This window comes from Bos taurus, chromosome 1 (assembly GCF_002263795.3).
Source record: "Bos taurus isolate L1 Dominette 01449 registration number 42190680 breed Hereford chromosome 1, ARS-UCD2.0, whole genome shotgun sequence".
NCBI lineage: Eukaryota > Metazoa > Chordata > Mammalia > Artiodactyla > Bovidae > Bos > Bos taurus.
In genome coordinates, this window is record NC_037328.1 from 3,111,904 (window position 1) to 3,125,895 (window position 13,992).

At 47.4% G+C, this 13,992-nt stretch overlaps 1 protein-coding gene across 1 annotated transcript in view; it reads left to right on the plus strand.

Annotated features, from left to right (window-relative positions):
- The window catches only part of URB1 (URB1 ribosome biogenesis homolog), a 77,078-nt gene that overhangs the window by 8,641 nt on the left and 54,445 nt on the right, over positions 1-13,992 (plus strand). The window contains exons 5-9 of the mRNA NM_001205980.1: positions 2,148-2,244; positions 4,590-4,675; positions 6,243-6,368; positions 9,367-9,491; positions 13,522-13,717. Of these exons, the coding sequence (NP_001192909.1) occupies positions 2,148-2,244; positions 4,590-4,675; positions 6,243-6,368; positions 9,367-9,491; positions 13,522-13,717 (630 nt within the window). The remainder of the gene's footprint in view (positions 1-2,147; positions 2,245-4,589; positions 4,676-6,242; positions 6,369-9,366; positions 9,492-13,521; positions 13,718-13,992) is intronic.

Genomic DNA, 13,992 nt, shown 5'->3' on the forward strand with positions numbered 1-13,992 from the left:
GCATTGCTGACACTGACGGAGTCAGAGTTTAGCTTATTTTCAGGACTTGAAGGGATCATTGTACCCAAACCACGTACTGTGAAGAGGCCCACAGGTTGGTCCCCAGAACGAGAGGATAGTTTGGGGCTCTCAGTGTATTTGAAATAAAGCAGCCCAGGTCTTACTGAAGTGTGTGCTGTGCTGTGGACAGAGATGAGCTCAGTAAATGCGAGGACTTTGCAAGGCCTCCACTCGGATGTTACAGAGCAGGGTTGAATGCACATTCTTTTCTCCAGAAGAAACAGCCAATACAACAAGACAGTTAATTTTGTACTCAGAGGCCTAAATGGTGCCACGTATGGGGCTTGCACCTTGAGAAAAAGTGGCATGGAGCTGCCAGGGGAGCGCTGAGAGGGAGGAGCCTTTCTGTAGGCAGACGCGAGGTCGAGTAGGAAGTGGTGTGTGTGTGTGCAGGTATTTCATACCATCCCAGTCCCAGTACTTTCTCACTTAGTAGTGGTATAACCTCAAGGGAGGGGCTCCCCTGGTGGCTCAGCTGCTGAAGAGTCCGCCGGCAATGTGGGAGACCTGGGTGTCATCCCCGGGTTGGGAAGATCCCTGGAGAAGGGAGGGGCAACCCGCTCCAGTGTTCTTCCTGGAGAGTCCGAGGGACAGAGGAGCCTGGCGGGCTACGGTCCATGGGGCCGCAGAGTCAGACCCGACTAAGCGACACACACGGAAGCTTAAGTGAGGTTTTTAAAACCCCAGTTTCCCCATCTATAAGATAGGTGTGCTGGGTGACTCTACCTAAGATTCTTATTGTAACTGAGAAAACCGATATGCACCTGGCAGGGAGCCTGGCAGTCACGAGTGCTCAGGAAACGTTACTGATACCATGCTCCTCGCCATCACCATCGCCATTCCTCATCCACATCCTCATCCGGGCCGTCACCACCAGCACGCTCCTCACCTCCTCACCCTCCTCACCTCCTCACCCTCCTCACCTCCTCACCCTCCTCACCCTCCTCACCCTCCTCACCTCCTCACCCTCCTCACCCTCCTCACCTCCTCACCCCCTTCACCCCCCTCACTCCTCACCCCCTTCACCCCCTACACCCCCCTCACCCCCTACACCCCCCTCACCCCCTTCACCCTCCTCACCCCCCTCACCCTCCTCACCACCCTCACCCTCCTCACCATCACTACTGCCACCACTAAGTGAATGGGACTCCTTGGAAGGTGGAGACTCCTCAGTTTCTGTAGGCATTGAAGGCAGTGGTTCTCCATGATGTTAACTTATGTCTTATCTTCAAATTAAAGTTAGTTTGTAATAACTGAACTCGGGAAATGCTGTCAGGGTGAGCAGTGGAGGCTCTGAGCCCGTGTGCTTGTTCAGGTCCAGCTGACACGTGCTGTGTGTGAACATATGCCCTGGATTCTTTGGGTGTAAAACAGGAATGTGAGACACAGGCTTGCCTTAAAGCTACTGAGAGGAGAGACTGGTGAAGTGGCCCTCGTGGCCGCTCCTGAGGGGCTGGCTGTCGGTCATGGCCTTTGGGCCCTGGTTGAGGATGCTGTCCTGGGTCCAGCTGACACCCCCGCGGGACAGTGCAGACTGCAGTCCTGGGAAGGCCATGCTGCGTGTGTAATGTGGCCTCATCTGTGTGTCTGCTGTGAATGTCTAACATCTAATAAAAACCAAACATCACCTCATGGGTGTCTCATCAAAAGCAGCACCAGCCTTTCCATCATCTATGGATTTTCGAAAACAGAGACCTATTATTTCATGACATGAGAGCAGATGGTGTGTAGACAGGCCAAGCATCTTCTGCTATACACCAGAGCTGTCCCTGAACTAAAAATTTGTGTGTCTTACAGGCAGGGAAGGGGAGACCTGTGCTTTGGTGTTTAGAGAGGGCTTGAAAGAAGAGTAGGAGCTTGAGAGGGAAAGAGCAAAAGAAAAACCCTTGGTTTCCATAAAGAGATGACCAGTGGTTCTAGACGTCGACCCTCTGACAGTACCAGCCTGGAGGACCCTGTGATAGGGGGATGAGCGGGATGTGGGGGGACAGCCTCGTGTTCCTGCTTCCTTGGGGGGGGGGTGTGTGTGCGTGTGCGTGCGCGTGTGCGTGTAAACACCCGTGTGACACGATCTCCTTTGCCCCCAGGGAGTACATGATGTCCGGCTGGCCTACATTCAGTTCGCCCTTTCCTTTCTGATTGCCGGTGATGACAGCACGATCACGCAAGTGCTGGAGTTGAAAGGTAGGAGGGCCTCGTTGTCTTGGGGCCCAGCCTCCCTGTGATTGTTCTGAGCGTTTAATGGGTTAACAAAGGTCAGCCGCCTCTGTGGCTGCTTTGCACACAGGAATAAGGGGTGTGTGTGGAGAGACTTTGGTTACCGTGGCTTGAAAGCCGCTGGTCAGTGCAGACAGAAGGGTCCCTGTTGCACTAGCTGGGTGCTGAGTGGGCCTAACGGAGGAGAAATGCAAACTTCAGTTCAGTTCAGTTCAGTCGCTCAGTCGTGTCCAACTCTTTGCGACCCCGTGGACTACAGCACGAAAATAAGGGAGGCTTTACAGTTCCAGAAAGGACGCAGATTCATAGCCCTGGCTACCGAGCTGCTCTTAGTAGTTGTGTTTTTTTTAATGCCTGGTGTGAGCAGGATATCAGAAATCGAGCTTCAGAGAATTCCGGCTGGTGCCGGTCTCCCTAGAGTGAGGCTTGGCATGGTTTCATCCATTAGGGCCACCAGCTTTTTTCGCAAGACCATGGATGGCAGCGCAGAGAGGGTCGTTGTCCAGTGAGACCCCCGGGGTCAAGCCCTGTCTGTGGGTGAGGAGTGGCTGCCATCTCAGCTGGGGCCCTGAGACTCGTGGGAGGAGAAGAGCATGGGGCCTGCAACCGTTTCCCCCCCTCCCCCAGCATGGAGACCTGGGTCCCCTCCAGGGCAGGCTGCTGAGACCACTCACGAGCAGCTGCGGGTACGGGTCCCTGGAGGTGGTCAGCCCGGGGCCGGGTGGCTGCCCAGACCACAGCCCCGTGGAGGACACACCTCCTTCCCGTGGTGTCGTGCCCAGGTCCTGCTTGTGGCCAGCCTGCGTGGGATGCCCTCTGCTTCCAGGGCTGGGCATTTCTTCAGAATCTTCCCCTGCGTCTTCTCAGTGTCTGGCTTTTATTAAGCAGAGGACACTGATTTTGGTGTCATCCGTCCACACTGCTAAAGGAGCAAGGATGTACTTCTGGTAAAGTTTCAGCAGGGCAGCTGAGCTAGGCCAGCCATTCCACGTCCAGCCGTTTATCCTAAGGGAATAATTAAGGTGTTGAGTAGAGGTTTTGTTAGGGGATATCTTTTTCTATTAGCTGAAAATCGGACTCCTTACTACCCACCAGCAAGGGACTGAGCAAATTGAGCACTGGTCATAAGGAGGAATGCAGGTATCAAAAAGGATATAGAAATATACTTACTGATACCAGATTTTTTAAGGGTATAGGATTAGGTGTAACTCCGTTATAAAACTGGTAAAATATGATCCCATTTTACTAAATGTTTAACAGAATGTGGACATACCAGAAGGTTAACAGTCAACTGGGAACCAGACATTACTCAATATGAACTTTTGGGTGGTGGTGTTATGGTTGATTTTAAGTTTCTATCCGGTATTTTCTGATTTTTTTTTTCTTTTAAGAATAATGAATTTGCCTTTGAAGAAATTATATGTGCTCGTGAAGAATGTATAGAGCAAGAGAAATTGTAATGGGTTTGTTGCTTTTTACCGGTGTCACCAGTATGTTAGTAATGCCAGAGCATCAAGCTATGGAAGACTGAGTCCTTGGGGAGATAAAGCAAATAAATCAGTCCAATTCTACGGCCAGTCAATAAAGTGACAACTGTCATTTTATTTTATTTTTTAAATAAATTTATTTATTTTAATTGGAGGTTAATTACTTTATAATATTGTATTGGTTTTGCCATACATCAACATGAATCCGCCACAGGTATACACGTGTTCCCCATCCTGAACCCCCCTCCCTCCACCATCCCTCTGGGTCGTCCCAGTGCACCAGCTCCAAGCAACCAGTATCATGCATCAAACTTGGACTGGCGATTCGTTTCATATATGATATTATGCATGTTTCAATGCCATTCTCCCAAATCATCCCACCCTCTCCCTCTCCCACAGAGTCCAAAAGACTGTTCTATATATCTGTGTCTCTTGAAACTGTCATTTTAAATACATCTCTGAACTGGTCTAAGTGAAGAGTGAAACTTTGGAAAACTAATCATACCATATGTGCTCTCTCAAACCATTAGTATTAACTTTACTGAAGTCAATGTGAAAAAAGAAAGGGAAGATAGAACCAAAGAACTGTTGAACTTGAGTGGTTCACTCATTGTATTGCTTTTAGATATTTATCTCCTATGTCACAAAAATAGTTTTTCCTGCTGTGAACTTGTGTAATTAAAAAAGACAAAACCTGAAAAAAAACAGGGGGAGGGGGCAAGTCAATGGCATTGTTTGCCGTACCATTTTAAGAAGTAATGCTCTCTCATCTGTTCCCATTCAAAGTATTTTTGAATCTAACGCTTTGCAACTTTTTACTTTCAGAATTTATTCCTTGCATTTTTAGCTCAGGCATCAAGGAAGATAGGATCTCCACCATCAGTATCCTGTTGTCCACACTGAAAACAAAGGTACGTGTTTGGTGATCGGCGTTCTTGTCGTGTGTTTGTTCCGGTGTTTTTTGGCAGGACTTCAGAGCCATGACCTCATAGGTGATGCGGGTTGTCGTGTGGGTTGGATGGGAAACTGTTTCTTAAGCAAGAACTTGGTGGTGGTGAGCGATCCTGAAGGTTACAGCTGCCACTTCTTACAAGAGGAGAAGACCTGCTACCCGCTTCCCCCACCCCCTACCCCATTCCACAGGAAGCCACTGGGGTGACTGCGAGCTGCAAATGACAGCCCTTCTTCCCGTACACACCTAGCGTGCTGTGTTGTGTTATATAATAACACAAAATGTCATTTTGTGTCATCTTCCATATTCTGCCTTACATAAGCATCTTGCGGAAATCTGAAAACTTGCTGAAAGGATCGCTGTCTTTGACACAGAAGCCCCTTCTGTGATCCATGAGAAAAACTCTGTGACCCTCCCCAAATAATAAAAAGTTGTCCAAAGGCTGTGAGCTGGCAGCCCATGTGAAAAGGGGCTCATGAGCACATAGCATCTAGAGCTTCTCAGCTTGGGCACAGTTCTGTCCCCCACGGGCCATCTGGCAAGTTTTGGTTGTCATAACCGGAGAAATGTGACTGGCATCTGGTGAGCAGAGACCAAGGTCGAGCAACCACTGTAGGCTGCTCAGCGTCCTGTAGTGCAGAAGGCAGCCTCTCACAACAGTTATTTGTCCCCAGATGTCAGTAGTCCTGAGATTGAAAAAGTTCCTGGATTCAAAGCAGAGCAAGTCATGAGATTACAGGTTTTTTCACCTACCAAGTTGGCCTTGACTTTTCAGACCTGATACTCAGCACCAGCAAAGAATCAGGTACTTCCCTGGAGGAAGTGTTATGGCCCCTCTGGAAGACAGCAGGTCTGGCAGTGTGTATGTCAGAGGTCTTGAAAATGTGTATCAACCTGGAGGCGGGGGTTTGGGGAGTCGCCTCAGGATCACCCAGGGAATGGATTTGAAAAAACTCATAAGCCCTCAGAGATCCGGGCTGGGGGCTAGGTTGGGAGGAGCTGAGAACTTGTGCACCATTCCAAGAACATAGGTAGGCACGCAGTGCAGGCTGCTGCTCGTGGGAACAGCCTGATCGTACCACTTGGGGAATGGGTACATGACTTACGGTCACTCCTAGGACAGAGTGATGATCAGCCCTCCAAAATGATGTTCTAAAGGATTTTTACCGATGTGGAGACAGTTCATGCTACATAAATAAAGCAGGTACAAAGCTATATATAATTTCAAAGAAGTTAAAAAAACCCAAACCCCAATAAAAACCCAATACACTTAACATATACACATGTATATTATATACTTTGTGTGTGTTGTGGGGAGGGGCAGAGGCTGAAAGGAAATATACCAAATTGTAAGCTGTTGGTGTCCAAGAAGGTGACAATATTGATGAATTTTGTTTTCCTCTTTACATTTTTTCCTTTTTCTGGCTAAGTGTTCTGCCACAAGTCTATATTATTTTTATAATGATGAAATCCAACATGTTCTAAAAGTCGGTTTCCTTGAAAGCCATTTGTTCTATTGTTTTCAGGTAGTTCACAATAAAAATATCACAAAAACCCAGAAGGTGCGTTTCTTCACTGGCCAAGTGCTGAACCACATAGCATCTCTCTACAGCTGGAAGGGGATTGTCGACGTGAGCCTGGACAGCGTCGAGGTACAGTCTCTGGGGTTCGCTTGGCATCACTGTTAGCGTGAGATACCCAGAGCTGATGGCTCAAGTGGTGTAGAATCTGCCTGTAATCCAGGAGGCTCAGGAGACGCGGGTTTGATCCCTGGGTTGGGAAGATCTGAAGGAGGAAATGGCCGTCCACTCTAGTATACTTGCCTGGGAAATCCCATGGACAGAGGAGGCTGACAGGCCACAGTCCCTGGGATCACAAGGAGTCCGACACGACTGAGCATGCATGCTCACACAAAAACAGGATCTATGCATACACCTGCCTTAAAAAATAAGTCCCCCTGTTTGATCTGTTTCTTTTGGCCTATGGTTATATTAATTATCTACCTAGGGACAATATGACTCTTGTAATTAAAGTAAAATTTTTTCTAATCTCCGAGGTATCATATTCAACTTTTTTTGTCTTTTTCTTTAATAAGCAAACTTATTCCATGTAGCTGCAGGGCGTCTTCATTTTCCCTGCAGTGTTTGCGTGGTAGCCTTAGAGGGTGGATTCCCGCTCTCTCCCTCCTTACTTACCTCTCCTCTCCCATCTGTTCTTTTCACATCTTTCCAGTCATCAGAGTTTCAAGGCCTGTTGCTTCTGCTTTAGGGCCCTGGAATCTAGGGAGCGTCAGCTTCCTCACCCGCTGACGAGAATAGTTTGCTCTGTGTGTGTGCTCAGTCACTCAGTCATGTCTGCTTCTTCGTGGCCCCATGGACTGTAGCCCGTCAGGCTCCTCTCCCCATTGGATTTCCCAGGCAAGAATACTGGTTGCTGCTGCTAAGTCGCTTCAGTCGTGTCCGACTGTGTGACCCCATAGACAGCAGCCCACCAGGCTCCCCCGTCCCTGGGATTCTCCAGGCAAGAACACTGGAGTGGGTTGCCATTTCCTTCTCCAGTGCATGAAAGTGAAAAGTGCAAGTGAAGTCGCTCAGTCATGTCTCATGACTCCTAGCGACCCCATGGACTGCAGCCTAACAGGCTCCTCCGTCCATGGGATTTGCCAGGCAAGAGTACTGGAGTGGAATGCCATTGCCTTCTCTGAAGAATACTGGGGTCGGTTGCTATTTCCTACTCCAGGGTGTCTTCCAGACCCAGGAATCGAACCCCCATCTCTTGCCTCTCCTGCGTCGGCAGGTGGGTTCTTTACCACTAGTGCCACCTGGGAAACAGCAAGTACTAGATAAGAAGAGTCACTCTCATGAGGACCTAAGGCCTCCGCACCTTTGAATTTTCCTTATTTTGATCTTTCTCAGGGCGTTTCTGAACATGAACTTGGCCAGAGTAGTGAAGGCTCAGACTTCTGTTAACTCTATAATAGTTAACCTTTCAAGAGCCCACTGTTGTACCCCTTTTTATCTCCACGACCTGCCTGTGTCCTTGTTCTGCTCATGTTTTGTATGTTCCATAACCAGGAAGCCCCAGAGACTTCAGAAGAACACTCCCAATTGTGGAATTTTATTCAAAAGAGCAAGAGAAACTAAGTCATTCATAAGCTTGTTTGAAAATACAGGTTTAAACTTGCCCCTCTCAAGAGTTTTGTTTTTGCTTTCTGGCTGCACTGTGAGGCTTATGAGGTCTTAATTCCCTGACCAGGGATTGAACCTGCACCCTGGCAGTGAAAGTGCAGAGTCCTAACCACAGGACCACCAGGGCAGTCCCCAACGGCTCTATCGCATAGGTGAGGACACGGAGACTTGGGGCATTAAGCGATGCTCTCGTAGTCTGGTGTCCAGACTCCATCCTGAACCTCTCCTGGGGCCTGTTAAGATTTGCCTCGTTAGAATGAAAGATGTTCCTGTCATCTAGGAAATTCTGAAGGATTCAGGATTTCCATGTGAGATGTTCCACTTGCCCCCATCACTCAGAAAACTGCAAGGGTTTTAGGAGCTCTGTGCCAGGAACGGGGCAACAACCAAACGTTTCCGTCTTCTGCTGCAGTATCATGATGCAAAAGCAAGAACAAGCTTAAAAAAAGTAAAGCATGTGCTGTAAACAGAGAGTCTTTGCTACTGGGGTCCCAAGCCTGACCTGCTCTGTACCTCCTGTCTCGGTGCTGACCTCAGCGTCTCATCCACAGTTTGCTCCTTCGTCGAAAGGATGCAGTCCTGTCTGCCCGGCCAGGCTCATGGGGCTGCACTAAGAAGTACTGTAAAGTGCTCAGAGACAATCAGAGACGACAGAAAATCTCAGAAGTTACCTGTAGTTTCTTGTGGTTCCAGCAGCCCCCTGTTTGTTCAACTTTAAAAAGGAAAATTTTAATTCAGTTTATTTAAACTGAAAAACAAACTAACAAACAAAAAAACCCACAGTTGACCCATTCTCCCCAGTCCCTAGACCGCCATATCTGACAGCTACCAATCTGCTCTGTGAGGTTTTTTAAAAAAATTATTATTGTTTTATTTGTTTATCTTGTTCAGATTCCACATATCAGAGGACTTTTAAGTTTTGATTGGTATTTCTCCTTTTTGTGCAGTTTTGTTTTTGAATTATCATTGCTGTTGTTCAGTCACTAACTCATGTCCGACTCTTTGTGACCTCATGGACCTCAGCACGCCAGATTCCTCTGTCCTCCACTCTCTCCCGGAGTTTGCTCACATTCATGTCCATTGAGTCGGTGATGCCATCCAACCATCTCATCCTCTGTCGTCCCCTTCTTCTTTTGCTTTCAGTCTCTCCCAGTATCAGGGTCTTTTCCAGTGAGTCAGCTCTTCGCATCAGGTGGCTAAAGTATTGGAACTTGAACATGAGTCCTTCCAATGAATATTCAGGGTTGATTTCCTTTAGGATTGACTGATTTGATCTCCTTGCTGTACAAGGGACTCTCAAGAGTCTTCTCTAGCACCACAGTTCTACCAAGTGTTTAATTTAAAATGTTTTCTGATTTGCTTTTAATCTGAGGCATGTGCTTTTGTCCAGCTTTTACCCTGTAATTGTTAGTAAGGCATGTGAAGCTTGGATGGTCATTGAGTGTCTTTGAAACTCTCATAGACTTCTGCTAAAGACGCAGGGAAGACCATGGTGCGGGAGCTTGTTCATAACTTCCTGATGGATCTATGTTGTTCGCTCAAGCATGGGATTAATTTTTACGACGCATCTCTCGGTACCTTGGGCAGGTAAGGCTGGAGCCTGTGTGCATCCTGAGTGTGGTTCTCAGAGGCCATCATATCCATGACTTCCTGTGGGGATCTGTCAAGTGATAGAAGTATAAGGGGTTAGAACTAGCGTTTTAGATGATACCTGACTCATTTTGGGGGTGAACTTGGAATAGGACGCAGACGGTTCCTGTTCGTTGTGGGCACTCAGGGCAGAGTCTCAGGGGAGTTGACTCAGACACACAGTGTGAGATGTCGCACCCAGGAGGGCGCTGTGTCCACTTGGGGACAGTGCACCAGATGAACCTGAGAATAAATCCAGAGACAAGGGGCCCTCCCGGGGGCCTCCCCGCAGTGCTTGGTGACTGCCGTTGTTACCCCAGTTTTGCAGATGAGGGAAAGGGGCCCGCAGAGGTCAGGTCACTCCCCCTGTAAGTGGCGGAGCTCAGGTTGGAACCTGGGAGGTCCTGGTTCCCAGCCCACACCCTTGACGGCCACACAGCCCCCCTCTGCCCAGAGCCGGCTGCGAGTGAGTCAGGCTGTCAGAGTTTCCTTCTTGCCTTTTATTTCATATTGCACCATTACGATAGCATTTCATTGTAAGGAAGCATGAAGTCCACAGCTAATGGTTTCGATTATGTTCTTTTGGACATTCTCTGTAAACCTATGATACATATCTGTGTTAATTTTTAAACCAAAATACCCTATTGTTAGATATATCGTTCGTCAATCTGCTTTTTTCCCATTTGACAGTAAAAATATCGGACATATTTTCTGGTCATCACGAGTGACCCTCCGTTCTATCTCCTTGACATTTTATTACAAGAATAGAGTTGATTTGCTTTGGTTTCCACCAGTCAGGCAATGACTGATTCCCTCATAATGGGATTAACCTAGTGAGAATTTTTCTCCCTGTTTGTGGCTTTAAACTTGTTTAGATTCTGTAGTTATTATGCATTAACTTGCCATGTCATTTCTAAATCTTTCAACTTTGTTTTGGTGATATTGTAGCTTTTCTGTCATCAGTGAGAGAAAACTTGTTTTCTTGCTGAGATGTAAGAGCAGACTTTTACAGTCTAATATAAACATGCTGAAAAATGCCTTTTTTCTGATGAAGGAGACCCATAAAGTAGATGATCATTTCATGAGCATATTGAATCAACGTGTGGTCGTGGGTCTGTTTAAATAAGCGGTGGTTTATGTAAAATTTTTCAGCTATGGGCCAAAGGCAAATATTTGTGCTTAGGAGAGAGGAAGGGGTTTTGTTTGTGGGGTGTTAATGGAAAGCGTTGAGAAAATTGAAATGTCTGGCTTCCCAGTGGTCGTCAAGCTCCTTTGTGTGCTGCTGGTCTCCGTGCAGATGTCGCCACGTCAGAGAGGCCTTCCCTGGCAACTCTTCCTAAAGATAGACCTTCCACTCTCACCGTCCTTTTGCCTGGCTCTTGCTTCTGATGGCGACTTATCACCACTTTGCATATTTGTTTGCTTGTTCATTATCTGATAGGCAAGAATTGGTGAGAACAGAGGCTAGTCGGTTTTTGTTTTCGTTTTTATTTCATTTTTGGCTGTGCTGGGTCTTTGTTGCTGGGTGACGGCTTTCTCTAGTTGTGGTGCGTGGGCTTCTCATTGCGGGGTCTTGTTGTGGAGCTTGGGCTCTTAAGTACGAGAGCTTCAGTAGTCGTGGTGCATGGACTCAGTTGCTCCACGGCATGTGGGACCTTCCTGGACCAGGGATCAAACCCACATCCCCTGCGTTGATGGGTCAATTCTTAACCACTGGACCACCAAAGAGGTCCTGGCTAGTCTGTTTTGAATCCCCAGAGTCTAGGACAGTGCACATAGGGAGGCATTTTAGCATAGGCCAGGCTTGGCCAACTTTTCCTCTAAAGGTCCAGGTAGTTAAGTATGTCAGGCTCTGTGTGCTATGCTGTCCCTACTGTGGCCACTCAGTAGGCCATTGTGGTACCCAAGCAGCCACGACATGAATAAACAAGTGGGTGTAACTGTGTTCCAATAAAGCTTTATTGACAAAGGCAGGTGGCGGGCCAGAGCTTGCTGAGCCCTGCCGTGGAGGTTCAGAGAACAGTTTCTGGAGTGCCTCAGAGACCTCAGCAGGTTATTCCTCTTCTTTGCCAGTATTGCCTCATCTGTTTAAAAAATAAAAAAGAGAGAGATACAATTAGCACGCACCTCAGAGAGTGTGTGGTAACTGCTTAGAGCAGTATCTGGCACACACTGGAAATTTTGTAAATGTTGTTCATTTTATTACATCGTTGATTAAGATTGTGTGTGTGCGCGCCATATTTTTGGCATGCTTTGCAGATTTAACGTTCTGTGCATTTGAAAGCACAAAGTGTGTTTTGCTCATGAAATTTTCCTGTTAAGAATGTTAAGCTTTTTAAAGGATAGCTTTCTGATCAAAATTACTCTCTAATTCAAATTTTGAAAAATCTTTATTATCTGTAAAGTATCATATTGCATCTTAGTTTTGGTGAGTTTTTAAGGGGCTCCAAAACCCATGGTCCCACAAGCCATCAACATGACACGCCAGTGAGGCCGATTTTGAGTTTTTTCCTGGGCATTATGACTTCCAGGGACAAGCTTGATACAAAAATGTTTCTGGGGATAAAACCCATTTAACTGCATAGATCCTGGGCTAGGTGCCCAGGTTTGTGCAGGTTTTAAGTCTGTAAGTTTTCCTGTTTTTATCATCTTACATCTTTGAAAACTGCCCACTTTGAGACAAGTTTCAAGTGTTTTCATATAGTAGATAGCCACTGCCCCACACTAACTTCTTTTGGCTGCTAAGTGAAGGTGTAGGAATTTGAAATAAGCTAGAAACAGGGGAAACAGAAGACCTGTAGAAGGACTCTGTGCCACTTGGCTAAGTTCTAGAAATAATTTTATGGCACTCTGGACTGTGGCATTTCACGAGCACTTCATGGGGAAAAAGTGTAATCTTTTTATTTTTGTTTATGATTTTATTTATGTATGTATTATATTTTTGGCTGTGCTGAGTCTTCGTTGCTGCACACAGGCTTTCTCTAGTTGCGGTGCGAGGGCTTGGCGTCACAGTGGCTTCTCTTCTGTGGAGCTTGGGCTCTAGGGTGCGCAGGCTTAGCAGTTGAGGTACACAGGCTTAGTTGCTCCATGGCATGTGGGAACTTCCCAGACCAGGGATCGAACCCACGTCCCCTGCATTGGCAGACGGATTCTTTACCTCTGAACCACCAGGGAGACCCAACGTAATCTTTTTAAAAATGCATGCCTTTGTATGTTTTACTTAATGTGCACATACGTCTTCATATACGTGCTTTTTCACGTGTAGTTGGAGGATGTGAAAGAGAAAGTCACTCAGTGGTGGCCAACTCTTTGTGACCCCATGGACTATCCAGTCCATGGAATTCTCCAGGCCAGAATACTGAGGTGGGTAGCCTTTCCCTTCTCCAGGGGATCTTCCTGACCCAGAAATTGAACCGGGGTCTCCTGCATTGCAGGTGGATTCTTTACCATCTGAGCTATCAGGGAAGCCCGTAGTTGGAGGAAAGACGTCAGTGAAACCTCAAAAGGAAATTTTTAAATTGTTTTTATGCTGTGGGTTCAGAGAGAAAGGGTTTCTTCCTTTTCTCTGAAAGTCAGTTGAACTTGAGTGAGGGAAGGAGAGGTGGGAAACAGGACAAAGGAGAGACTTTTTTTAGCTATTCAAAAGTAGGGAAGTGAGACGTCCCTGGTGGTCCAGTGGTTAAGACCCTGTGCTTCCAACACAGGGGGCATGGATGTGATCCCTGGTGGGGGAAGTCCCGCAGGCTGAAGAAGTACAGGAGTGAAGTTCAGGCCCTTTGCTGGAGAGCAGGAACCCCACAGACCATGAAAACCTCTCACTCTATGCTGTGAGGGAAACTGACCGGAAGTGAAATTGCCCATCACTGAGTCACAACAGAAAACGCTGTGTTTACTCGCGGGTTCCAAGGACCTGCCCCGTCATCCTGAGTGCTCGGTGTGTTGTGAAAACCCCCCACTCACCCCTCTCTCTTCTGTCTTTCTGTGACAGAGGAGGAAACCTGACTCTCCTGCACTTCCTGCTGGGTTTGAAAACCGCAGCGGACGATGAGCTGGTCGCTGAACTGGTGGTGAACATTCTGAAAGTGTGCCCGGACCTACTGAACAAGTACTTCAAGGAAGTGACGTTTTCCTTTCTCCCAAGGCTGAAGTCCACCTGGTCAAATAACATCAGACTGCTAAACAAGGTGACGACCCCTGCATTTTGAAGTCTGCCTCGTGGGGTCGTGGGTGAAGTGTGAGAAGTTGGGGTGGCGAGGATGGGAGGTTGGGTGACATCCTGATAAACTGCAGGATCAGAAACTTCTTTCAGCCGTCCTTCCGGCATATTTTTGTTGTTTTTCAGTCGCTCAGTTGTGTCTGACTCTGCGATCCCATGGACTGCAGCGCACCAGGCTTCCCTGTCCTTCACTATCTCCCCGAGTTTGCTTAAACTCATGTCCATTGAGTCCGTGATGGCATC